The 27,984-nt window shown below is 42.5% G+C and overlaps 1 protein-coding gene across 1 annotated transcript in view; it reads right to left on the reverse strand.

Moving 5' to 3' along the window:
• LOC106561908 (SH3 and multiple ankyrin repeat domains protein 2) overlaps window positions 1–27,984 on the reverse strand; it is a 45,557-nt gene that overhangs the window by 7,026 nt on the left and 10,547 nt on the right. Inside the window, exons 2-7 of the mRNA XM_082957618.1 lie at window positions 26,198–26,401; window positions 16,019–16,090; window positions 14,457–14,565; window positions 10,626–10,777; window positions 10,126–10,293; window positions 810–926 (exon numbers count right to left, since the gene is read on the reverse strand). Coding sequence (XP_082813744.1) covers window positions 810–926; window positions 10,126–10,293; window positions 10,626–10,777; window positions 14,457–14,565; window positions 16,019–16,090; window positions 26,198–26,401 — 822 coding nt within the window. The remainder of the gene's footprint in view (window positions 1–809; window positions 927–10,125; window positions 10,294–10,625; window positions 10,778–14,456; window positions 14,566–16,018; window positions 16,091–26,197; window positions 26,402–27,984) is intronic.

The following is a 27,984-nucleotide window of genomic DNA, read 5'->3' on the forward strand; positions in this document are numbered from 1 at the left end:
GGAGAGCTCTTTGGTCTTGGCCATGGTGGAGAGTTTGGAATCTGATTGATTGATTGCTTCTGTGGACAGGTGTCTTTTATACAGGTAACAAGCTGCGGTTAGGAGCACTCCCTTTAAGAGTGTGCTCCTAATCTCAGCTCGTTACCTGTATAAAAGACACCTAGGAGCCAGAAATCTTTCTGATTGAGAGGGGGTCAAATACTTATTTTCCTCATTAAAATGCAAATCAATTTATAACATTTTTGACATGCGTTTTTCTGGATATTTTTGTTGTTATTTTGTCTCTCACTGTTCAAATAAACCTACCATTAAAATTATAGACTGATAATTTCTTTGTCAGTGGGCAAACGTACAAAATCAGCAGGGGATCAAATACCTTTTTCCCCCACTGTACAAATCTGGGGTCTAATTGAGTCTAGAGTAGGAGGAGAGCTGTGTGGTGGGAATGAGAGACAGACTTAACCCCTTGTCACTCATTCTCCACCCTTACTCATGATCCTCTCCTCCAATTGCTATTAATTGTGGAAAAGCATTATGTTAACGGAAATAACTGCCATTTAATTGTGGATTTACTTACATCTCATATGAACGTAACGAGAAGCAGATGTGTGTGTGTATGTGTGTAAGGTCAGTAATGAGTGGTGGTGGGTTCAGTTAATTCACTCAGACACTACAGACTTGAACACAAGTAGAACAGGTTAACAGAGAGACATCAGGGAGACCTCCAGGCCTACACAATCAAACCAGGTGGAAGAAGGGCAGTTACACTTGTATTAACAAACACACACGCGCGCACACACACAGCTCACCTGATTGTAGAGAGCACAAATGTGCAGCGCTGTGTTCCCTGAGGCGTTCTGTGCGCTCATGTCCGCCCCGTAGAACAGCAGATGCTCCAGGTGCTGGACAAAGCCATTCCGACAAGCCTGTACACACGCACACAAACACACAGAAAACAATAAATGTTTATTATAATTTATATATTTATTATACAGTACCTAGTGAAAGTCTACACACCGCATTCACAGTTGTCACATTCTAAACTTAAAAAGGATTACATAAAAAAAATCCTACAGATCTACACAACCTGCTGCACTTTTTCAAATTGAAAGAGATTGCGTATGTCTTCACACCCCAGAGTTAATACTTGGTGGAAGCACCTTTGTCAGCAATTACAACTATAAATATTTTTTTATATAACTCTACCAACTCTCTGCACAACTCTTAGGGCAACATATATCAATTGTTACTCGAGCTCATTCAATTTGGTTGGGAATCACGGATTGACAGCAATAGTCAAACCTTGTCTAACATTTTCAAGAAGATTTAAAGTCAGGACTGAGACTGGACCCCTTCGGAACACTCCACACGTTGTTGAGATGTGTTTGTTACTTGAAATCTGTGAAGCATTTATTTGGGCTGAAATTTCTGAGGTTAATAACACTAATGAACTTGTCCTCTGCAGCAGAGGTAACTCTGGGTCTTCCTTTCCTGTGGCGGTCCTCATGAGAACCAGTTTCATCATAGCGCTTGATGGTTTTTGCGAGTGCTCTTGAAGAAACTTTCAAAGTTCTTGAAATGTTCTGCATTGACTGACCTTCATGTCTTAAAGTAATGATGGATTGTCGTTTCTCTTTGCTTATTTGAGCTGTTCTTGCCATAATATGGACTGCATCTTTTACCAAATAGGGTTATCTTCTGTATACCCCCCTACCTTACCAAACACAACTGATTGGCTCAAACACATTAAGAAGGAAAGAAATTCCTTTTAAGAAGGCACACCTGTTAATTGAAATGCATTCCAGGTGTCTACCTCATGAAGCTGGTTGAGAGAATGCCAAGAGTGTGCAAAGCTGTCAGTCATATATTTTGATTTGTTTAACACTTTTTTTTGGTTATATAATTCTTTACATAATTTTTTGGTTACTACATAATGTGTGTCATTTATAGTTTCTATGACTTCACTAATAATCTACAATGTAGAAAATAGTAAAAAATAAAGTAAAATCCTTGAATGAGTAAGTAGGTGTTCTAAAACTTTTGACCGGTAGTGTACGTGTACAGTTGAAGTCGGAAGTTTACATACCCTTAGGTTGGAGTCATTAAATCTCATTTTTCAACCACTCCACAAATTCACTGTGTCACAATTCCAGTGGGTCAGAAGTTTACATACACTAAGTTGACTGTGCCTTTAAACAGCTTGGAAAATTCCAAAAAATTATGTCATGGCTATAGAAGCTTCTGATAAGCTACGACATCATTTGAGTCAATTGGAGGTGTACCTGTGGATGTATTTCAAGGCCTACCTTCAAACGTATTGCCTCTTTGCTTGACATCATGGGAAAATCTAAAGAAATCAGCCAAGACCTCATAAAAAAATTGTAGACCTTCACAAGTCTGGTTCATCCTTGGGAGCAATTTCCAAATGAAGGTACCACATTCATCTGTAGAAACAATAGTAAGCAAGTATAAACACCATGGGACACACGCAGCCGTCATACCGCTCAGGAAGGAGACGCGTTCTGTATCCTAGAGATGAATGTACTTTGGTGCAAAAAGTGCAAATCAATCCCAGAACAACAGCAAAGGACCTTGTGAAGATGCTGGAGGAAACAGGTACAAAAGTATCTATATCCACAGTAAAATGAGTCCTATATCGACATAACCTGAAAGGCTGCTCAGCAAGGAAGAAGCTACTGCTCCAAAACCGCCATAAAAAAGCCAGACTATGGTTTGCAACTGGACATAGGGACAAAGATCGTACTTTTTAGAGAAATGTCCTCTGGTCTGATGAAACAAAAATAGAACTGTTTGGCCATAATGACCATCGTTATGTTTGGAGGAAAAAGGGGAGGCTTGCAAGCCGAAGAACACCACCCCAACCTTGAAGCACGGGGTTGGCAGCACCATGTTGTGGGTGTGCTTTGCTGCAGGAAGGACTGGTGCACTTCACAAAATAGATGACATCATGAGGAGAAAATTATGTGGATATGTTGAAGCAACATCTCAAGACATCAGTCAGGAAGTTAAAGCTTGGTTGCAAATGGGTCTTCCAAATGGGTCTTCCAGTTAGTGGAAGACCCAAATTGTGGCAAAATGGCTTAAGGACAACAATGTCAAGGTATTGGAGTGGCCACCACAAAGTCCTGACCTCAATCCTACAGAAAATGTGTGGGCAGAACTGGAAGTGTGTGCGAGCAAGGAGGCCTACAAACCTGACTCAATTACAGCTCTGTCAGGCGAAATGGGCCAACATTCACCCAACTTATTGTGGGAAGCTTGTGGAAGGCTACCCGAAACGTTTGACCCAAGTTAAACAATTTAAAGGCAATGCTAACAAATACTAATTGAGTGTATGTAAACTTCTGACCCACTGGGAATGTGATGAAAGAAATAAAATATGAAAGAAATCATTCTCTCTACTATTATTCTGACATTTCACATTCTTAAAATAAAGTGGTGATCCTAACTGACCTAAGACCGGGAATTTTTACTAGGATTAAATGTCAGGAATTGTGAAAAACGGAGTTTAAATGCATTAGGCTAAGGTGTATGTAAACTTCCGACTTCAACTGTAGGTAGAATTATTAAAGTGACAGATAATGCATAGATAATAACAGAGAGTATCAGCAGCATAGAAGAGGGGGAGGGGGGCAATGCAAATAGTCTGGGTGGCCATTTCGTTAGATCTATATCTATAGGAGTGTTATGGCTTGGGGTTATAAGCTGTTTAGAAGCCTCTTGGACCAAGACTTGGCGCTCTGGTACCGCTTGCCGTGCGGTGGCAGAGAGAACAGTCTATGACTAGGGTGGCTGGAGTTTTTGACAATTTTTAGGGCCTTTCTCTGACACCACCTGGTATAGAGGTCCTGGATGGCAGGAAGCTTGGCCCCGGTGATGTACTGGGCCGTACTCACTACCCTCTGTAGTACCTTGCAGTTGGAGGCCGAGCAGTTGCCATAACAGGCATTTGTCCTTGCACCACACGGTCAGGTATCTGACCTCCTCCCTATAGGCTGTCTCATCGTTGTCGGTGATCAGGCCTACCACTGCTGTGTCATCGGCAAATGTAATGATGGTGTTGGAGTCATACCTGGCCGTGCAGTCATGAGTAAACAGGGAGTACAGGAGAGGACTGAGCACGCACCCCTGAGGGTCCCCCGTGTTGACGATCAGTGTGGCGGATGTGTTGTGACCTACCCTTACCACCTGGGGGCGGCCCGTCAGGAAGTCCAGGGTCCAGTTGCAGAGGGAGGTGTTTAGTCCCAGGGTCCTTAGCTTAGTGATGAGTTTTCAGGGCACTATGAGCTGTAGTCAATGAATAGCATTCTCACATAGGTGTTCCTTTTGTCCAGGTGTGAAAGGGCAATAGGGATTGCATCATCTGTGGATCTGTTGGGGCGTTATGCAAATTGGAGTGGGTCTAGGGTCTCTGGGATAATGGTGTTGATGTGAGCCATGACCAGCCTTTCAAAGCAGTGCTACAGGTCGGTAGTCATTTAGTCAGGTTACCTTAGTGTTCTTGGGCACAGGAAGTATGGTGGTCTGCTTGAAACATGTTGGTATTACAGACTCAGACAGGGAGAGGTTGAAAATGTCAGTAAAGATACTTGCCAGTTGGTCAGCACGTTTATAGGGAAAGACATTCAACATTTACAGCACTTACATAAATGACTGATGATTGGCTGAGAGAAATTGATAATAAAAATATTGTGTGTGCTGTTTTGTTAGACTTCAGTGCGGCTTATGACATTATCGATCTGCTGGAAAAATGTATGTGTTATGGCTTTACACCCCCTGCTGTGTTGTGGATAAAGAGTTACCTGTCTAACAGAACACAGAGGGTGTTCTTTAATGGAATCCTCTCCGACATAATCCAGGTAGAATCAGGAATTCGCAAGGGCCGCTGTTTAGGCCCCTTACTTTTTAACATTTTTACTAATGACATGCCACTGGCTGTGTCTATGTATGCGGATGACTCAACACTATACATGTCAGCTACCACAGCGGCTGATATGACTGCAACACTTAACAAAGAACTGCAGTTAGTATCATGACTTTCCCTCCTGGGTGAGGATCAAAGAGAGTGGGGCCGGTTCTAGGACTTTAACGTCCGGTCGTAAACTTTCTCTCTCGTGTATGGCAGTATGGAGAACTCAAAAATCCTTTGTGTGTTGAGAGAGAATCTGCAGTCAAAACTCCAACATCCAAAAGTGGACAATGAAACAATGTTTCTTCATAAAAAATGTGGGAAATGGTTGGTGGGGCTCCAAACAATAATCATGTCAAATAAGTTGTTTTGTGATATCATTAAGGATGGTATAACTAAATAACTGTATCTCTGAAAGTGTACACATTCAAGGGGTCAGGTTTACATATTTACGATGAGCGTATTATTCAACTGTATGCACGATAGTTTAATTCCTTTGTCTCTCCTTCTCCCACTCTTTCTTTCCCCACCCCTTTCATTGTGTAACCAGCTGTCATATCGGGTTAGTCCACTAGGGACTTTTCATTGCATTATGTTAGTAATCAATTCAACTTATACTGTGTGTTTATGTATTTTTGTGTAATTATTTATTTAGTTAGTAAATAAATAATTAAGCCAATTTGTGTAAGCTGAGTCATCATGTAGACTAGTGTTCGTGCAGATTTATAGAATATTATGACATTCAGAATGAGACTGATATGAGGTAAAAATACATTAATAAGTGACTGTTATCTATAGATATGAATACATCTTTTAAGAGTTTAATTCGGGAGATAGTAATTTGTTAAATAAGTTCTCACGGTGCCCCAAGATACTGATATAATTGTTACATGATTCATTTAATGTGGAAATTGAGCAAGTTGAGGTGACTAAACTGATTGGAGTAACCCTAGATTGTAGTTTAGTCACCACTCCCAAGTTGCGCAATGGTCTAAGGCACTGCATCTCAGTGCAAGAGGTGTCACTATAGTACCTGGTTCAAATCCAGGCTGTATCACATCTGACTGTGATTGGCAGTCCCATAGGGTGGGGCACAATTGGCCCAGCGTCGTCCAGATTTGGCCGGAGTAGGCCGTCATTGTAAATAAGAATTTGTTTTTAACTGACTTGCCTAGTTAACTTCTTTGAGATAGGGGGCAGTATTTTCACGGCCGGATAAAAAACGTACCCGATTTAATCTGGTTACTACTCCTGCCCAGAAACTAGAATATGCATATAATTAGTAGATTTGGATAGAAAACACTCTAAAGTTTCTAAAACTGTTTGAATGGTGTCTGTGAGTATAACAGAACTCATATGGCAGGCCAAAACCTGAGAAGATTCCATGCAGGAAGTGCCCTGTCTGACAATTTGTTGTCCTTCTGTTGCATCTCTATCGAAAATACAGCATCTGTGCTGTAACGTGACACTTTCTAAGGCTTCCATTGGCTCTCTAAAGCCGCCAGAAAGTGGAATGGGGTGTCTGCTGTCTCTGGGCAAAGTATAGGAGCAGAGTTTGTAAGTGGTCAGCCTGGGGACAGTGAGACTGGAGATGCGGGGTCACGAGAACTCGCCATGTTTTTCTTTCTCTCTTTGAATGAATACAACGTTGCCCGGTTGGAATATTATCACTATTTCACGAGAAAAATAGCATAAAAATTGATTTTAAACAGCGTTTGATATGCTTCTAGGTACGGTAATGGAATATTTAGAATTTTTTTTTCACTAAATACACTCGCGCGTTACCCTTTGTATAGTGACCTGAACGCACGAACAAAACGGAGGTATTTGGATATAACTATGGATTATTTGGAACTAAACAACATTTGTTGTTGAAGTAGAAGTCCTGGGAGTGCATTCTGACGAAGAACAGCAAAGGTAATCCAATTTTTCTAATAGTAATTCTGAGTTTAGGTGACCCCGAAGTTGGCGGATGTTAAAATAGCTAGCCGTGATGGCCGAGCTATGTACTCAGAATATTGCGAAATGTGCTTTCGCCAAAAAGCTATTTTAAAATCGAACATAGCGATTGCATAAAGGAGTTCTGTATCTATAATTCTTAAAATAATTGTTATGTATTTTGTCAACGTTTATCATGAGTAATTTAGTAAATTCACCGGAAGTTTTTGGTGGGTATGCTAGTTCTGAACATCACATGCTAATGTAAAAAGCTGTTTTTTGATATAAATATGAACTTGATTGAACAAAACATGCATGTATTGTATAACATAATGTCCTAGGGTTGTCATCTGATGAAGATCATCAAAGGTTAGTGCTGCATTTAGCTGTGGTTTGGGTTTATGTGACATATATGCTTGCTTGGAAAATGGCTGTGTGATTATTTGTGTCTATGTACTCTCCTAACATAATCGAATGTTTTGCTTTCGCTGTAAAGCCTTTTTGTAATCGGACAATGTGGTTAGATTAACGAGAGTCTTATCTTTAAAATGGTGTAAAATAGTTGATTGTTTGAGAAAATTGAATTGTGGTATTTTAGTTGGTTTTATATTTCGCGCCGTGCGATGCCATTGGCTGTTGGCTAGGGGTTCCGCAGGCGGAACAGGGTTCCGCTAGCGGAACGTCTGTCCTCAACAGGTTAAATAAAAAATAAATACAAAATTTAAACTGTCATTGTCAAAACATATTAATACATGAGTAGCTTAGATGGGGAGAAGTCTGTCCATAATAAAGCACTGCTCTCCCTTCTTAACAACGCAATCAACAAGGCAGGTCCTACAGGCTCTAGTTTTGTCACACCTGTACTACTGTTCAGTAGTGTGGTCAGGTGCCACAAAGAGGAACTTTAAAATGGAAAATTACAATTGGCTCTGAACAGGGCAGCTTGGCTGGCCCTTAAATGTACAGAGAGCTAACATTAATGAAATGGATGTCAATCTCTCATGGCTCAAAATGGAGGAGAGATTGACTTCATCCCTACTTGTTTTTGTAAGAAGTGTTGACAAGCTGAACGTACCGAGCTGCCTGTTTAAACTACTAGCACTTATTCTAAATTGTATTAGTTTTTTTCCTCATCAATCTACAAATAATACCCCATAATGACAAAGCAAAAACTGGTTTATAGAATTTTTTGCACATTTATTAAACTTTAAAAAAAAAGAAATATAAAACATTTACAAAAGTATTCAGGCCCTTTACTCAGCGCTTTGTTGAAGCACCTTTGGCAGCAATTACAGCCTCAAGTCTTCTTGGGTATGACGCTACAAGTTTGACACACCTCTATTTAGGGAGTTTCTCTCATTCTTCTCTGCAGATCATTTCAAGCTCTGTCAGGTTGGATGGGGAGCATCGCATTTCAGGTCTCTCCAGAGATGTTCGATCAGGTTCAAGTCCGGTCTCTGGCTGGGCTACTCAAGGACATTCAGAGACTTGTCCCGAAGCCACTCCTGCATTGTCTTGGCTGTGTGTTTAGGGTTGTTGTCCTGTTGGAAGGTGAACCTTCACCCCAGTCTGCGTTCCTGAGCGCTCTGGAGCAGGTTTTCATCAAGGATCTCTCTGTACTTTGTTCCGTTCATCTTTCCCTCGATCCTGACAAGTCTACCAGTCCCTCCCAATAATAAACATCCCCACAGCATGATGCTGCCACCACCATGCTTCAGCGTAGGGATGGTGCCAGGTTTCCTCCAGACGTGATGCTTGGCATTCAGGTCAAAGAGTTCAATGTTGGTTTCATCAGACCAGAGAATCTTGTTTCTCATGGTCTGAGAGTCCTTTAGGTGCCTTTTGGAAAACTCCAAGCAGGCTGTCATGTGCCTTTTACTGAGGAGTGGCTTCCGTCTAGCCACTCTACCATAAAAGTCTGAATTGTGGAGTGCTGCAGAGATGGTTGTACTTCTGGAAGGTTCTCCCATCTCCCCAGATGAACTCAGGAGCTCTGTCAGAGTGACCATCGGGTTCTTGGTCACCTCCCTGACCAAGGCTCTTCTCCCCCAATTGCTCAGTTTGGACGGGCGGCCAGCTCTTGGAATAGTCTTGGTGGTTCCAAACTTCTTCTATTTAAGAATGATAGACAGGTGTGTTGCCTTTCCAAATCATGTCCAATCAAATTAATTTACACAGGTGGACTCCAATCAAGTTATAGAAATGTCTCAAGGATTATCAATGGAAACAGGATGCACCTGAGCTCAATTTTGAGCCTCATAGCAAAGGGTCTGAATACATACCAATGTAATTAGAGCAGTAAAAATACATGTTTTGTCATACCCTTGGTATACGGTCTGATATACCACAGCTTTCAGCCAATCAGCATTCAGGGCTTGAACCACCCGTTTTATAATTAGAAACAGATACCACGGGTATGATACAAAAAATACTATTTACTGGTCTAATTACGTTGGTAACCAGTTTATAATTGCAATAAGGCACATTGGGGGTTTGTGGTATATGACCAATAAACACGACTAAGGACTGTATCCAGGCGCATGGTATATGTCCATATACCACACCCCCTCGTGCCTTATTGCTTAAACATACAACATATAATACAGATGGTGACACGAGCTATATAAGTCTCTGCTTTGGCTTTGCCCTAGAGTCAGGCCTCAGTTACATGCCAAGTCCACTAGATGTCAGTGTTCTGCAGAGTAGGCAGCACTGAGGCCCTGGAGTTTAGGATATTGTGTCCTTAGTTTGAACCCAGTCATCAGATGGAAGAATCAGTTCTAGGGGGATGTAGTGAACAGATGTAGAAAGACACCAGTGCTAAATAAGGAAAGATGTATCAAAGTATAATTTCAAAACCTACATAAATCCAAAGTAATTTAGAGTAACTGGTTGACAGAGAGTGAGCGAAAGAGAGTCAGTGGTGGAGCGAGGGAGGAGAGCGCAAAGGAAGCGGAGGCATTTCCGTAGCACATGGGCAAGGCTCGTTTTCGAAGGATGTAAATGCGTTTTGATGATAGTTAACTGATAGGCTAACCTAGAGGAGAGTTGTGTTTGATATGTTGACAGTGCCATGTTCTAGAGAAGAGAAAGTACTGCTGGCTAGAGCTGATAGCAATCAGAGTAGCACAGGAAGGGAGAGGGTCTAGGAGAGCTATCAACCATCTCTACACACACAAGCACGCGCACACACACGTACACACACGTACAGGGAAAACAGTATGTGTGCGTGTGTGTATGCCTGTGTGTGTGTGTACCTGGTGGACTTCGTGCCAGCCGTTTTCGTCTTGGCAGCAGACGGTGGCGTGTTCATGTAGCAGCAACTCACAGCACAACGGGTCTCCTCCCACCATGGCTGTGTGGTAGAGCGCCGTCAGACCCCGACTGTCCTTATAGTCTGGAGACAAACCAAGCTCCAACAGGGTCTGCAACACACACACATACACACAGACATATGCATGCAGGCAGGCACACACACATTGACATTAGATTTAGATCAAAATACACCTTATGGAACAGTGGGTCTGTGAAGAGACACAAACACAGGCACAGACACATGCATGCACAATCACATATGCACTATACACACACGCAAACATGGATTTTGTGTTGTAGATATGTGGTAGTAGAGTAGGGGCCTAACCCTAACACAAATACGTATCAATACAATGTATGGGTAACCATAAGAGTGGCAGGGTTAATGTTGTGTGTGTTCATGTGAGTACGCATGTGTGAGTGGGTGTGTGTGTCCCCGTACCATCAGAGTAACCTGGTTCTTGGACCTAGCAGCTTTGTGTAGGGCCGTCATGCCGTCTTTGGCCCTGAAGTCCAGGTGGGCCCCTCCATTCTTCAGAACCTTTATGATCTCCACCACGTTATCCAGGTGGGCCGCAAACGTCAGGGGGGTCTCTGTAGAATGACATCGACGGAATACAGTGTAGATCATGGGTCTTAAACTTCTTCTGCCTGGGGCCACACCCAATTGTCATACTTGAGTAAAAGTAAAGATAACTTAATAGAAAATGACTCAAGTAAAAGTGAAAGTCACCCAGTAAAATCCTACTTGAGTAAAAGTTTAAAAGTATTTGATTTTAAATATACTTAAGTATCAAGAGTAAATGTATTTGCTAGAAAATACTCAAATTCTTTATATTAAGCAAACCAGACAGCACCATTACATTGTTTTATTGTTTTATTTACAGATAGCCTGGGGCACGCTCCAACACTCAGACATCATTTACATTCGAAGCATGTGTTTAGTGTGTCCGCCAGATCAGATGCAGTAGGGATGACCGGGGATGTTCTCTTGATAAGTGCGTGAATTAGACAAGTTTCCTGTCCTGCTAAGTATTCCAAATTTAACAAATACTTTTGGGTGTCAGGGAAAATGTATGGAGTAAAAAGTACATCATTATCTTTAAGAATGTAGTGAATTAAAAGTAAAAGTAATAGTAAAGTACAGATACCCCCAAAAACGACTTAAGTAGTACTTTGAAGTATCTTTACTTAAGTACTTTACACCACTGCATAGAGGAAACACAACACAGACACAACAGACAACAGAAAAGAACGGCCAACAGAACAGATCAGAACAGCCAAAAGAACAGAACAGGACAAGATAGAACAGGCAACAGAACAGAACAGACAACAGAACATAACATAGACATGGAGAGAATAATGTGCATCAATAATACTCAGATCAGCAGTGATGGTGATAACACCATTACTCTGTGCTTACACAGTCATATTTTCTCAGAAATCGAAGTGGTCCTCCCAGAACTCTATTGTTCATCTTCACTTTTCTCTCCTCTGTCAGTGTCATTCATCATCAAATCACTGCAGCCACATGAAATCCCATCAATTCATCCACACTCAACCACTCATCCAGCTAGACTGATGTTCGCCCATGGGTCAATAAGTGGATTTATAATGGCCATAACACATTGATTAAAGGTCCAATGTAGCCATATTTTTCCCGTCTCAATACTATTTCCGGGTAACAATTAAGTACCTTACTAACCACGTTTCCATCCAACCATTTCATGAGGATGAATTTCTTGACGCATGAAAAAAGTCACGACTGGTCTGATGGAAACATGAAATGCTGGTACAATTTCTTAATGCAGACAGATAATTTGTTCACTCGACATGGTGGGTTCTTTTTGTGCCGGTAAAATGAATAATGCGAGAAATGGCTTTGGAAAAGCCTTTATGCTCAAATGTTGATATAATAACCATCATTTCGAAGTAAACTTGGGAGTCACGTGATGATATGTTTTGTGGTCCTCCCACTACGACTCGGGAAAGCATGCAGTTTACAGAGGAAATAAGTTATGATGAACTTCACAGGATGGTGAAAGTGCAAGGTGATTAAGTTGATGCTCCTTGATGATCCAATAAATGTCGAGGGTCTTATTCTGGTGACATAATGATCAATGCTCGGCTGCCTTTTGACAAATACAAATAATATCGCTTTTATTTATAATAATCTCATAATTTAGGTAGCTTTCCCACACAGTATCTGTGAGCTGTTGACTAAGGCGCATGTGTGATGGAAACCCATTTAACTTGTATTTTTCATTCGGTACATGGGAATTTAACGTCAAAAGTTATTTCTATGTGCACTACTATGCGCACAGCCTTTTATCCACAAAAAGTCAGTTTGATGGAAACACATCTCTGGTAGAAAATGCGCAAACTGTTTTTGCATTTGTGTGAAAATCTGTCGCAAATTGGATAGAAACATGTGATTGTTTTCAATTAAAATGGCCAAAAAGACACACAAATAGCTTCTTAGCAAAGAGCAATTTCTCAAGCAAGAATTTAGCTAGGACTGTCTGGGAGTGGTCTGTGTGGGGGGTAAACTAACCGTTATTGGCAGAGGTCTGGAAATCTCTGTCTTACTGGTATATTAACAAATTTGATTTCACCAGGCAGGCCAAAACTCCCTCCCACCAAAACAGACTGAAATTTCAGGCATTCTTTTCAAATAGCTCTTCAAATATCATGTTTTTGACTGCACTTGGCCTTTAACATACTCACTCTACTGTATTATTAAAAGACCTGAACAATACAGAAAAAAAAACAATCATATAACAGGCTTTGACCAGGTTCTACTGTACAGCGTTATACGGTTTTTATGAATGATACTGCCACACTGAAAGTGTCATCGTGGCAAAGTGTGTTCATTTAAAGGGGCAATCTGCAATTCAAACAACAACAAAGCGGGAATCCCACCACTTGTATTGGTAAACAGATGAGGAATGGCTGGAGAAATGCAACCACTTTCAAATGATTGAGCAGAGTTATGGATGCAAGGACTGACCATCCATGAGATCAAAATGATAGTTTTAACCATGTCATACTAGTAAACAGTGTTAGTTTACAATCACATTCTTTAGAAACAATGGAGTAAACAAGCTTATATTGTGGGTTCTGATGGGGTACGACAGTGAACTCACGAGGCCTTTCTACGTTATATTCTTCAAGAATCAATGGCTATATATCATTCATTCAAAAGTCCAAAACTGGATGTAGCAATCCCACATTGCACCTTTAAGACAGGCATACAAAGATGCCAATTACTCTGTGAGATTAAGAAATGTACTTCATCAATTCAAATGAATATGGAATAGAAAATAGTTGTATGAGACACAGAGGGAGGGGGCATGGTAGGGGGTGAGTGGGCATCTGGGCGACACAGTGGGTGGAAATATTTGGGGTCAATTGGTGTTGACCTACATCTGAGCCCCATGTAATTGTGACGTAATTAGCTTGGGATTTAGAACAGAACGTGCGTGTGTGTGTGTGCCTGGCTATGCTTATGTCCATGTCTGTGTGTGTACTTCTACAGCCAAAATCAATAGCGAGCCAGAGCTCTATAATTGACCGCTATTCTACAAGCTGCCCTTATCCATCAATCTCACAGCAACAAGGCTTAATCTACCAATACCACTTGTATCGCATTAATACCCCTTCAATTTCCCTGCTACAAGCCCTAATACCTCTAATAGCTGCACTGATTGCCTTAAAACCTCAACTAACCCCCCTCTTAGCCCCCAAATACCCTCCTTTCTTTGTTAATTGATGGTCAGAGCATTGGAGTACATTCTGGCAGTACATAATGCCAGTTCAATGATGCTTCGTCAGAGAAGGAGTACATTGGGTTGGACTGATAGCGAAGATAGTTTGTGCAGTTCTAATAGAGCATAAGTAATAGCAATCTCAAACAGATTTTTCTGAACTCTGTATGTTCATCTCCGCTCGCTCTTACCCTCTCCTTATCCCCTGTTGCTAACTCTGTATACACCACACAGGGAGGCTTATGGCCTCTCTCCCCTACGCTAATGATACAGATCTCTGAGTAGAGTTGAGTAGAGTCGCCATTGATCTGTGTGTTAATTTAAAAACCAATGGGATTGATCAGGGGCTAGGTTGTGCTGTCTTGGTAGTGGGTGGGAGGATTTAAATGTGAGGAGCCACGGGAGTATTTCTCAGCAGCATCTATCTTGTTAGCACTGTGATTATGTCAAACCACATGTGTTCATGATGTGTGAGTGTGTGCATGTGTGTGTGTGTGTAGTATTACCACCAGTCTCTGTATCCTGGTAGTTGGGGTCCAGCCCTCTCTCCAGCAGCCTAGAGACTTTCTCCACCTGATGGTGCTGGATGAGGTCCATAAACTTTCTCAAGTTGGCCTGGAGATGGAGAGCGAGAACAAAAGGAGAGTTAGAGAGAGAGAGAGCGAGAGAGAGAGTGGAGAGAGAGAGAGTGTGTGTGTGTGTGTGTGTGTGTGTGTGTGTGTGTGTAGGTCAGAGATATGGAGGAGAGAAGGTTAGAAAAAAGAGAGAAAGAGGGAGAACAAGAGGGACAGAAGAAGGGGGAGAGAGAGAGAGATAGATTGAATGATTGGGGTGTGCTGATTGGAGCATGGAGTGCACGGTGGGATGAGTGTTCTCATCTGCTTTCCAGGCCAGATATAAATAGGTAAGAGAACAGCTCCCAAAACACAATAGGAAGAGAGGAGATGAGAAAAGGAGAGGGAAAGGAGGAGAGGAGAAGAGGATGATGATGAAAATATGGAGAAGTAGAAAAGAGGGAGGAGGGAGGGAGGGGTGTTTGGTAGGAAAGGGTGAGGGAGAGAAGGAGAGGACAAAAATAAGAATCTTTGAAGAGATGGAGGTAGATAGAGAGAAATGTAGGGAGGAGGAAAGAGCAGAACATAGTAGGGGGTGGACCTGTATACACCTACATCTGCTCCATCACAGTCAATCTATATGTGTCAGAAATACAGTACATGGAACTGTACACCAGTATAGAAACCAGCATGAGCTCACTTCCCATCATCTCTGTTTCCCTCTCCCTTTGTTTTCCATCGGATACTGCTCTCTCAATACAGTGATGCTTTTTTGGCCCATAATACAAAGGTGTGCACTGCCTTAGCATAAATGCATTTATAACAACACAATTAGAAAGGAATGACACACCATCAAGTTACTTTTATCATTTACTCATTATTGTTATCTATCATGTATTCATAATATTTTCCTCATACAGTCAGTGAACATTTACCAGGGGCAGATATGTGCGTTCGTGCACGTGTGAGCACATGCACAACGATCCAGGTCAAGTTTGGCACAGGCGAGTCATGAAATATACGTCCATTGAATAATAATCTCTGTGGTTGACTACTGTGGAGCAAATAACTACCAACCTCCTCTCTCCATGTCACCACATTAACCAGGGGCGGATATGCAAAATGCTTATTTTGTGTGCTTATGTGCGTTTGTGCATATGTGAGCACATGCACAAGGATCCAGGTAAAGTGGGCACAGGCGAGACATGAAATATACATGACATGCCTCCTTGACTCTTACGGAAAGTAAAGATGCGGACTGGACAGTAGAGAGTAGAGAGAGACATGCAGACAGGATACTAGAGAGAGACTGCAGAGGCTAACAGTGATAACAGCTGACATAACTCAATATGTTTGTGTGTCTGTGTGTTGACAGTGAGATAAAGTGAGATAAAGTGACACTCCAGCATCTCTGTTGCTCCCAACAGTGTGTGTGTGTGTGTTTGTGTGCATGTGTGCAGTGAGACCCCAGCTGGTTGTTAGGAGAGAGTGTGAAGTTTGTCCACACCACTCACCTTGGTGTGAAGTTTGGCAATCTGCTTCTCTTCCACATGGGGCTGCCTGTAGACTCGGCTCTTGTAGCGGAACTGTGGAAAAGAGGATAGAGAAAAAAATGGATTTTGGTCAGTCAGTTATGTATGACATGGTGTCACGTAGCAATGACAGTTGTTCTTATTGGATGAAAAGGTAATAGCCTCCCTAGAGACGCCCATGGTAATTGGTTGGGACTCGGGAGTAACACTCTTTCAAAAATTGACCTCTTTATTTATCGATTGGCTAAAACAATGTGTCTAGAGGAGTGGCGCCTTTATCGATTGGCTGAGGGATACTGCAACATAAAATCTCTGGTACTGATTTACTCACTTGATTTGAGCAAGATGCTTACAACAGTAGAGTTGGGGGTTTGATTGATCCACACGGACCAATTATACCATTTGGTTGAGGGGTACAGCACCTCATCTCTAACAATCAAACAACTTTACTCATTGGCTGAGGAGTACTGGCCTTGGAGGTTGCCGCGCCATCGTCCTCTACCCTGTTTCCAACACAGGGGGATCCTACCTCGGGTTCAGATCTATAGAGCTCCCCCTCATCGGACCGTGAGGGTGTCTGAGACTTCGTCAGCCACGATAGATTCTACGGCTGACTTGGGTCATCGGGCCCCACCTCCCGTCGGTCCTCGAGGGGTCACCTAAAGAAACGTCCAGACCTCCTCGGCCATTTCCCCAGCTGTCATCATTGGCAGCTCTATGGTGAGAAACATCTCGGTTCCCAGGGCAAAAACACTGTGCTATCCTGAAGCATGCATACAGGACATTACAAGGCTGCTTCCAAGGCTAACACTGTTGTAGTCCATGTGGGGTCAAACGGCATTAGGAGGGCCAGCTCGGAACTGCTAAAACTAGACTTTAAAGAACTGATTCTAGTTCTGAAAGACTCAAAAAAGGGCCAATTATTTCAGGCCCTGTACCATCACTGGCATTGCACATCTGGATAAAAGACTACTGTAGCTCTGCTGGCCTAACTTTTAAAGATAACTTTGACACCTTTTGGAAATAGAAGATGCTCTACAGGAATGACGGAGTCCATCCAAATCACCTTGGTCTCTTATCAGTGACTAACCCAGCACAGATAATCATTATCATTGTGTTGCTGAGCTGTTGTAGTGCTGCTGCAAATGTACATTGTTCAAGGGGCATTGGAAATCATTAGGTAAGTAACCAAATGTATGTTCCTCTAATTCCCCTGAATTACAGGACAACAACCTCTCTCTCAACGTGATCAAGACAAAGGAGATGATTGTGGACTACAGGAAAAAGAGGACCGAGCACCACACTGACGGGGCTGCAGTGGAGCAGGTTGAGAACTTCAACACCATAGTGCCCTCAAAGCTCATCAATAAACTAAGGACCCTGGGACTAAACACCTCCCTCTGCAACTGGATCCTGGGCCTCCTACCGCAAGGCACTACAGAGGGTAGTGTGAACAGTCCAGTACATCACTGGGGCCAAGCTTCCTGCCATCCAGGACTTCTATACCAGGCGGTGTCAGAGGAAGGCCCTAACAATTGTCAAAGACTCCAGCCACCCTAGTCATAGACTGTTCTCTCTGCTACCGCACGGCAGGCGGTACCGGAGCGCCAAGTTTAGGTCCAAGAGGCTTCTAAACAGCTTCTACCCCCAAGCCATAAGACTCTTAAACATCTAGTCAAATGGCTACCCAGACAATTTGCAGTGCAACACCTGTTGTATTTGGTGCATGTGACTAATAACATTTGATATGATTTGATTTGCAGTTTTACTACGCAATAAAAACATGTAAAAGCTGCGTTAGACAGGATTACCTAGACAGACCTAGGCAGACCAATTCAAACTCATCTCAGCATGTCCAGCCCACTGTCACGACTTCCGTCAAAGTCCGCTCCTCTCCTTGTTCGGGCGGTGTTCGGCGATTGACGTCACTGGCTTTCTAACCATCACCGCGCCATTTTTCATATTCCCATTTGTTTTGTATTGTTCCATACACACCTGGTTTTCATTCCCTAATCACACTGAATGTATTTAGTCCTCTGTTTCCATCCATGTCTTTGTATGAAATTGTTTTGATGTTATGTGTGTATTGTTATGCGCCAGACTTTAGTTTATTGTTCCGTGTTTTGGGCACGTTGTATGTACTTCTGTGCTTTTGTTTGGACCGGAATTAAAAGTGCGCCTGTTAACTAAAAATGAATGGCAAATAAGTCTGGCTGCACAACCGATTGGCAAACATACTGTAAATTGAGAAATCATTTGACTAAGCTGAACAAAAAGAAGAAACTGTACAATGAAACTAAGATAAATTATATAAAGAATGATAATACAAAGCTTTGGAACACCTTAAATGAAATGTTGGGCAAAAAGGCGAACTCAGCTCCATCATTCATTGAATCAGATGGCTCATATTGGAAAGACTAGCAAACTTAGGCATGACATACAAACAACAAATTCTGAACCTACACAACCATACATAAGTCAACAAATTATGAAAGACAAGCACTGTAATTTTGAATTCCGTAAAGTGTGGAAGACGTGAAATAATTATTGGTGTCTATCAACAATGACAAGCCACCTGGGTCTGACAACTTGGATGGAAAATTACTGTGGATGATAGTGGATGATAATTATTATCCAAGATGGCGTAGCAGTTCAGACGTCCTCTACCCTCCTCTTGTCGTGTCCCGTGTATATATATATTTACATATTTTTCTTCACTTATATTTTTTCTTCTAAAAACTCAACCTCAAAGCACTCTCCTGCAACCCGCCTCACCAATTTAAAAAAGAAAGTATTATTTACCTCATCTGAAATCCACAACAGAAGCTAGCCAGAGGTTAGCCATTTTCACTGGCTAACGTTGGAGTTCAGCTAGCCACGGTTAGCTGTCCTCAGCTATCCATTAGCTTGAAAAGCTATCGCCAGTTTTTGTACAGCGCGACTCAGACCAGAGTATACCGGACCTATTCTCTCTCCTTTCCCCGATTTCTACCGCAGGCTCTGGACATTTACACCTGGATCTTGCAGCTAACTAGCTGCTACCTGAGTGACTATTGGCAACGTCGGTCCCGGAATTAACACACATTATTCCGGACCTAGCCAGCTGAAGAGTTCCGTCAGCCACTCCTGGGCTATTCCTGAGCTAGCCAGCTGAAGTGTCTCCTGGGCTACAATCACCAATCCTGACCGTTTTTACTGCCGATGCGGAGCCCCATCGGGCCTTCACGACTGGACCACCGACGTTATCTGCCCGAGGGAGTTATCCAACTGGCCCCTCCGTCACGACGTAACCTGATCGCCCATCTGCGGCCGGCTAATCGTTAGCTGTCTTATCGGCTGCGATCTGAATAGGTCTATCGGACACTTTTCTTGGGCCACTATAACTAACTATTTTGCCAACTTGGACAGGTCCCCCCTTCCACACGGAACCCCACTAACCCACAGACGGAAACGCACGAGGTGGCTAAAAACAGACCTCCCTCCATCTTCCACCAGCTTGCTACCTATGGCCCGGCTAGCTGTCTGAATCTCACTGGACCCTTTGATCACTCGGCTAAGCATGCCTCTCCTTAATGTCAATATGCAATGTCCATTGCTGTTCTGGTTAGTGTTTATTGGCTTATTTCACTGTAGAGCCTCTAGCCCTGCTCATTATACCTTATCCAACCTCTCAGTTCCTCCACCCACACATGCTATGACATCTTCTGGTTTCAATGATGTTTCTAGAGACAATATCTCTCTCATAATCACTAGTTGCCTAGGTTTACCTCCTCTGTATTCACATTCCACCATACCTTTGTCTGTACATTATACCTTGAAGCTATTTTATCGCCCCCAGAAACCTGCTCCTTTTTCTCTCTATTCTGGACGTCACAGACGACCAATTCTTATAGCTTTCAGCCGTACCCTCATACTTATTCTTCTCTGCTCCTCTGGAGATGTAGAGGTGAATCCAGGCCCTGCAGTGCCTGGCTCCACTCCTACTCCCCAGGCGCTCTCTTTTGATGACTTCTGTAACCGTAATAACCTTGGTTTCATGCATGTTAACATTAGAAGCCTCCTCCCTAAGTTTGTTTTATTCACTGCTTTAGCACACTCTGCCAACCTGGATGTCCTAGCTGTGTCTGAATCTTGGCTTAGGAAGTCCACCAAAATCTCTGAAATCTTCATCCCTAACTACAACGTTTTCAGACAAGATAGAACGACCAAAGGGGGCGGTGTTGCAATCTACTGCGGAGATAGCCTGCAGAGTTCTGTCCTGCTATCCAGGTCTGTACCCAAACAATTTGAACTTCTACTTTTAAAAATCCACCTCTCCAAAAACAAGTCTCTCACCGTCGCCGCCTGCTATAGACCCCCCTCGGACCCTAGCTGTGCTCTGGACACCATATGTGAACTGATTGCCCCCCATCTATCTTCAGAGCTCGTGCTACTAGGTGACCTAAACTGGGACATGCTTAACACCCCAGCCATCCTACAATCCAAGCTTGATGCCCTCAATCTCACACAAATTATTAATGAACCCACCAGGTACAACCCCAAAGCCGCAAACACTGGCACCCTCATAGATATCATCCTAACCAACGTGCCCTCTAAATACACCTCTGCTGTTTTCAACCAAGATCTCAGCGATCACTGCCTCATTGCCTGCACCCGTAATGGGTCAACGACCTCCACTCATCACTGTCAAACGCTCCCTGAAACATTTCAACGAGCAAGCCTTTCTAATCGACCTCGCCCTGGTATCCTGGAAGGATATTGACCTCACCCCTCAGTCGAGGATGCCTGGTTATTTTTTTTAAATGCCTTCCTCACCATCTTAAATAAGCATGCCCCTTTCAAGAAATTTAGAACCAGGAACAGATATAGCCCTTGGTTCTCCCCAGACCTGACTGCCCTTAACCAACACAAAAATATCCTGTGGCGTTCTGCATTAGCATCGAACTGCCCCCGCGATATGCAACTTTTCAGGGAAGTTAGAAACCAATACACACAGGCAGTTAGAAACGCCAAGGCTAGCTTTTTCAAACAGAAATTTGCTTCCTGCAACTCAAACTCTAAAAAGTTCTGGGACATTGTAAAGTCCATGGAGAATAAGAACACCTCCTCCCAACTGCCCACTGCACTGAGGATAGGAAACTCTGTCACCACCGATAAGCCCACTATAATTGAGAATTTCAATAAGCATTTTTCTACGGCTGGCCATGCTTTCCACCTAACTACCCCTACTGCATTCAACAGCACTACACCCCCCACAGCTACTCGCCCAAGCCTCCCCCATTTCTCCTTCTCCCAAATCCATTCAGCTGATGTTCTGAAAGAGCTGCAAAATCTGGACCCCTACAAATCAGCTGGGCTTGACAATCTGGATCTGCCGAAATTATTGCAACCCCTATTACTAGCCTGTTCAACCTCTCTTTCGTGTCGTCTGAGATTCCCATTGATTGGAAAGCAGCTGCTGTCATCCCCCTCTTCAAAGGAGGTGACACTCTTGACCCAAATTGCTACAGACCTATATCCATCCTACCCTGCCTTTCTAAGGTCTTCGAAAGCCAAGTCAACAAACAGATTACCGACCATTTCGAATCCCACCGCACCCTCTCCGCTATGCAATCTGGTTTCAGAGCTGGTCATGTGTGCACCTCAGCCACGCTCAAGGTCCTAAATGACATCGTAACCGCCATCGATAAGAAACAATACTGTGCTGCCGTATTCATTGACCTGGCCAAAGCTTTTGACTCTGTTAATCACCACATACTCATCGGCAGACTCAGTAGCCTTGGTTTCTCAAACGATTGCGTCGCCTGGTTCACCAACTACTTCTCTGACAGAGTTCAGTGTGTCAAATCGGAGGGCCTGCTGTCCGGACCTCTGGCAGTCTCTATGGGGGTACCACAGGGTTCAATTCTTGGGCCAACTCTTTTCTCTGAATACATCAATGATGTCGCTCTTGCTGCTGGTGAATCTCTGTTCCACCTCTACGCAGACGACACCATTCTGTATACTTCTGGCCCTTCTTTGGACACTGTGTTAACAACCCTCCAGACGAGCTTCAATGCCATTCAACTCTCCTTCCGTGGTCTCCAACTGCTCCTAAACACAAGTAAAACTAAATGCATGCTCTTCAACCGATCGCTGCCTGCACCTGCCCGCCTGTCCAGCATCACTTCTCTGGACGGTTCTAACTTAGAATTTGTGGACAACTACAAATACCTAGGTGTCTGGTTAGACTGTAAACTCTCTTTCCAGACTCACATCAATCATCTCCAATCCAAAGTTAAATCTAGAATTGGGTTCCTATTTCGCAACAAAGCATCCTTCACTCATGCTGCCAAACATACCCTCGTAAAACTGACCATCCTACCAATCCTCGACTTCGGTGATGTCATTTACAAAATAGCCTCCAATACCCTACTCAACAAGCTGGATGCAGTCTATCACAGTGCCATCCGTTTTGTCACCAAAGCCCCATAGTCTACCCACCACTGCGACCTGTATGCTCTCGTTGGCTGGCCTTCGCTTCATAATCGTCGCCAAACACATTGGCTCCAGGTCATCTACAAGACCCTGCTAGGTAAAGTCCCCCCTTATCTCCGCTCACTGGTCACCATAGCAGCACCCACCTGTAGCATGCGCTCCAGCAGGTATATCTCTCTGGTCACCCCTAAAGCCAACTCCTCCTTTGGTCGTCTCTCCTTCCAGTTCTCTGCTGCCAATGACTGGAACGAACTACAAAACTCTCTGAAACTGGAAACACTTATCTCCCTCACTAGCTTTAAGCACCAGCTATCAGAGCAGCTCCCAGATCACTGCACCTGTACATAGCCCATCTATAATTTAGCCCAAACTACTACCTCTTCCCCTACTGTATTTATTTATTTTGCTCCTTTGCACCATATTATTTATATTTTAACTTTGAACTTTCTTCAAACTACAAATCTACCATTCCAGTGTTTTACTTGCTATACTTTATTTACTTTGCCACCATGCCAACCTTCCCTGTAGCTCAGTTGGTAGAGCATGGTGTTTGCAACACATGGTGTTTGCAACGCCAGGGTTGTGGGTTCGATTCCCACGGGGGGCCAGTACGAAAAAAAATAAAAAGATAATGTATGAAATGTAAGTCGCTCTGGATAAGAGCGTCTGCTAAATGACTAAATGCAAATGTAAATGGCCTTTTTTGCCTTTACTTCCCTTATCTCACATCATTTTCTCACATTGTATATAGTCTTATTTTTTTCTACTGCATCATTGATTGTATGTTGTTTTACTCCATGTGTAACTCTGTGTTTTTGTATGTTGTCGAACTGCTTTGCTTTATCTTGGCCAGGTCGCAATTGTAAATGAGAACTTGTTCTCAACTTGCCTACCTGGTTAAATAAAGGTTAAATAAAAAATAAAAATAAATAAAAATAATGCCACTCCTATTTGCCATCTCATCAATCTAAGCCTACAGGAAAGTGTATGCCCTCAGGCATGGAGGGAAGCAAAAGTCATTCTGCTACCCATGAAGAGCAAAGCACCCTTTGCTGGCTCAAACAGCCGACCAATCCGCCTGCTACCAACCCTTAGTAAACTTCTGGAAAAATTGTGTTTAACCAGATACAATGCTATTTCACAGTAAACAAATGAACAACTGACTTTCAGCATGCTTATGTGGAAGGGCACTCAACATGTACAGCACTTACACAAGTGACTGATGATTGGCTGAAAGAAATTGATAATAAGAAGCTTGTGGAAGCTATTTTGTTAGACTTTAGTGCAGCTTTTTATCGATCCATAATCTGCTGAAAAACGTATGTGTTGGCTTTACATCTCCTGCTATATTGTGGATTGAGAGTTAACTGTCTAACAAAACACAGTGGGTATTCTTTATTGGAAGCCTCTCCAACCTAATCCAGGTAGAGTTGGACATTCCCCAGGGCTGTTGTCTAGGCCCCTTACTTTTTAAAATCTTTACTAACAACCTGCCACTGGCACTGAGTAAAGCCTGTGTGTCCAAATATGCTGATGACTCAACATTATACACGTTAGCTACCACAGCAATTGAAATCACTGCAACACTTAAGAGCTGCAGTCAGTTTTAGAATGGATGGCAAATATTAAACTAAATATAGAAAAATACAAAAAGCATTGTATTTGGGACAAACCATTCACTAAACCCTAAACTTAAACTGAATCTTGTAATGAATAATGTGGAAATTGATCAAGTTGAGCAGGATTTTAAACTGCCATGGTCAAAACATATTGATGCAACGGTAGCTAAGATGGGGAGAGGTCTGTCTGTAATAAATCGCTGTTCTCATTTCTTGACATTGCTATCAACAAAACAAGTCATACAGGCAATAGTTTTGTCGCACCTGGACTACTGCCCAGTCATATGGTCAAGTGCCACAAAATTACAATTGGCCCAGAACAGAGCAGCATGGCTGACCCTTAAATATACACAGAGAGCCAACATCAGTGACATGCATGTCAGTCTCTCCTAGGGCTGGGCGATATGGCCGAAATATCATATCACCATATTTAAAAACAATTAGACGGCATGACGGTATTTGACGGTATTTTATATTTTGGAATAATAAAGTTCTGAATTTGCTTTATGAGTAGTGCGTGACCCTCGGGTGGCAACACATGCATTCTAAATGATTTCAATGGGTCTTTCTCCATTGTGATTGTTTTATACTGTTCAATTCAACTTCAACCTAAAATAATTTTCAGCATTTTTATCAATTTCTGCATTTACTGCACTCATTTGAGATCCTTTCCACACTGCCACATAAGGCTGCATGATATTGGCAAATAATCTTTAACCAAATGTTGCAATTGCAATTTTACTTGCGATTTAGAGAAAAACACTCTGGGTGAATTTTTGGAATCATGGATATATAATTATTATTATAATACTATAGTTAGAATATAATAGTGGGCACGTTGAGTACTGTTTTGTTTTGACATGAAAACAAATTCAAATGCCAGGGAGGAGTTATTGTGACAGTGTAGGAACCAAAGTGTTGACAAGTGTTTCCTAGGGGACCCTATAATCTTTGGCTACATTGAATGTCTTCTCTTAGCTACTTCATGTAGCTAACATATTCATGCTTCACGGATTCTTCTTTGATTTAGAAGATACTGTTCCACAAACAACATGCTGATTTAGGTCTACACCATCACTGGTATTATCAGGCTGTATAGTTAATTATGTTTACACTGACTCAGTACATTTAGCTAGCCAGCTAACTAGCGATTAGCATTAACGGCTAACAAGATTAAGGCCCAATTTGCTAAGTCATACTAGCTGTTTGCAGATGTAAGAAACACAAACGAATAGTGTAATTATAGAACATAGTGGATTTATATTAAGAAGCAAAGTGAAAACAGCATTGTTGTCATCAACATTGTTGCATGTGCTGCATTCACCATGCAGACTGAATGCAAATGTCTCGTGGCCAATGAACAACAAAGGAAAGCTGTGTGGAAAGCAGCGTGGAGAGAGATGACTCAAGTAGCGAAGTAAACTATAAAAATGTACCTTATACACAGCGTATCGCATTTAACAAACCAAACATTCAAATACGCTATAGAAGGTCAAATAAAAACCTAAACTGGTCCGTGCATGAATACCGGTATATCGTAAAATACCAACCCTAAAAAACCCAACCCTAATCTCTCCTGGCTCAAAGTAGAGGAGAGATTGACTGCATCACTACTTGTCTTTGTGAGAGGTATTGACATGTTAAAAGCAACAAACTGTCTGTATGACTAGCACACAGCTCGGACACACATGCACACTCCGCAAGGCATGCTACCAGGGGTCTCTTCACAGTGCCCAAGTCCAGGACAGACTCTAGAATATGTACAGTACTACACAGAGCCGTAACTACGTGGAACTCTATTCCACATAAAGTAACTCCTGCAAGCAATAAAATCAGACTTAAAAAATTGATAAAACTACACTTTATGGAACAACACAGACTTCAAAGAGACACACACACACATGCATACTAACAGTTCTTCTACACACACGCACATTTTTTATATTGTTGTATGGTGATATTATACTGCCTTGGCAGCAGCTAATGGGGAGCCATAATAAACAGAAATACAAATATCACAGCTTTTTAAATATGTAACAACTTCAGTGATTTGCTGGCACTCTACCTCCAGAGATGGAACTCCTTTGCTGATTGGCTGTGGGTATTCCAGTAGGAGGCGTTCTTCATCCAGGAACTTCCCGTCTCGTCCGTTCATGGCGGGCTGGAAGAGGCCGTAGTTCAACACGTCCTTCAGACTCTGGTTCAACGTGCACAGGATCCTCTGCTTGGCAACCCACACGGTTGCGTTGGGGTTGAACCGCATACATTTCTGTGTGAGGGGTTTGGGTTATGGTTGAAAGGGGTGGGTTAGGGTTGAAAGGGGTAGGGTTAGAGAGGGGGAAAGAGAAAATCATGGTAAAAAAAAACGGATCACAGACTTTCAGTTGTAGGCCAAGAGCCTGGGCTTGAGCATTCCCACGCAAAACCATCACCAACATTTCCTTTACAAACACTATCCTACAAACACTAATACAGACACAGACCTAAAGGGATAGTTCACCCAAGTAAAACAATTACACATTGGTTTCCTTAACCTGTAAGCAGTCTATGGACAAGGTATGACAGCAATGCATGCTTTGGTTTAGTTCCACTTTCGACATGCTAACATTTTAGCATTTGTGGCACAAATCCCATTGAAGTCATGGGACCGATCTTAGCATTTGTTGCTCATCATGTCCAAATCATCCTGTTGTGACTTGGCTTCTAACAATAATCTGAAGACTGTTATTTATCTAATCAACCTAAATATGTTTAATTGTTACCCGATTAAATGAATCATTCAACAATTAACTCATCTGGGGCACCACAAGAGTGGTTCTTTAAAGAGTTACCATTTCCCAAACTAAACTCTTAAGGTCTTTACCTATTACATCTATAAACAGTCAATTTATTAATGATAACCTCGTATCATATCATCACTCTGAACAGTCGTAACCTCCTTACATCAGCCAAAACCCGAGCCTTACTTATGATTCAGTACTACACAAATTGGTTTAATGATTTATTTACTAGCTAACTAAATGGTAACACAGGATAAACATACACACTTAATTAATTAAAAACAGGTCCCTAGTGGACTGACAACAATATGGCTGCTTGTTACAAAAGACATGGAGAGGGTGAGAGAGAGAAAGGTACAGAGACACTTAACATTGGTACATTTTAGAAACTACTCTCACTGATAGCACTCCTATACTTTACACACGAACCGCTTGGAGTAAGAAATCATGAATGTATTTACGTGAAAATCCTTGGTTTCTCTCAGTGGCCATCTTGGAAAGGGTGTTGGACCTTTTTGGGGCACGCTTGTAAGGCTCTGATTGTCCAAAAGGGGTTTCTTGTTGTTCTCCTCTGCCGTCGTCCTGTATCCGGTGACTTGTTGTGTAGTCCTGAACTGAACTACAAGTTTATTGTCCTTCCATTCACTCTGGAAGATGCTTCTTTGAAGATAGGCTAGCCAGCTGTGTCGATGGTTCCCAGTGGGGTGGTGAGAGTAGCGTACTGCGTTGGTTTGAAAGGAGTAGTAGAATGGTTCCACTTCAATTCGCTTTTCTAGATACTTTACTTAGGACAGCTAATCAGCCGTCCCAGTGATTGTCCAGGAGGTGACTTTACCATCTCTACCTCGTGTTGAGATTCAGAGTTCAAACCACTTTAAACTTGAGCTGCAGCTCTACGTCTCTCTGGTCAGATATGTTAATTCTTAACCCATCATTTTATACAGTTTGTTCAAAAGGGCGGTTCTGTCAGGCTGATACGCTCTCTGACCTCACTCAGGGGGGTGACTTGTCACTGTGCAAAGTTAAGTATAACTATTATCTCTTATGGCTCCTAAAATCATGTCCCTCTCTT

Source organism: Salmo salar, chromosome 11, assembly GCF_965601325.2.
Source record: "Salmo salar chromosome 11, fSalSal1, whole genome shotgun sequence".
Lineage (NCBI taxonomy): Eukaryota > Metazoa > Chordata > Actinopteri > Salmoniformes > Salmonidae > Salmo > Salmo salar.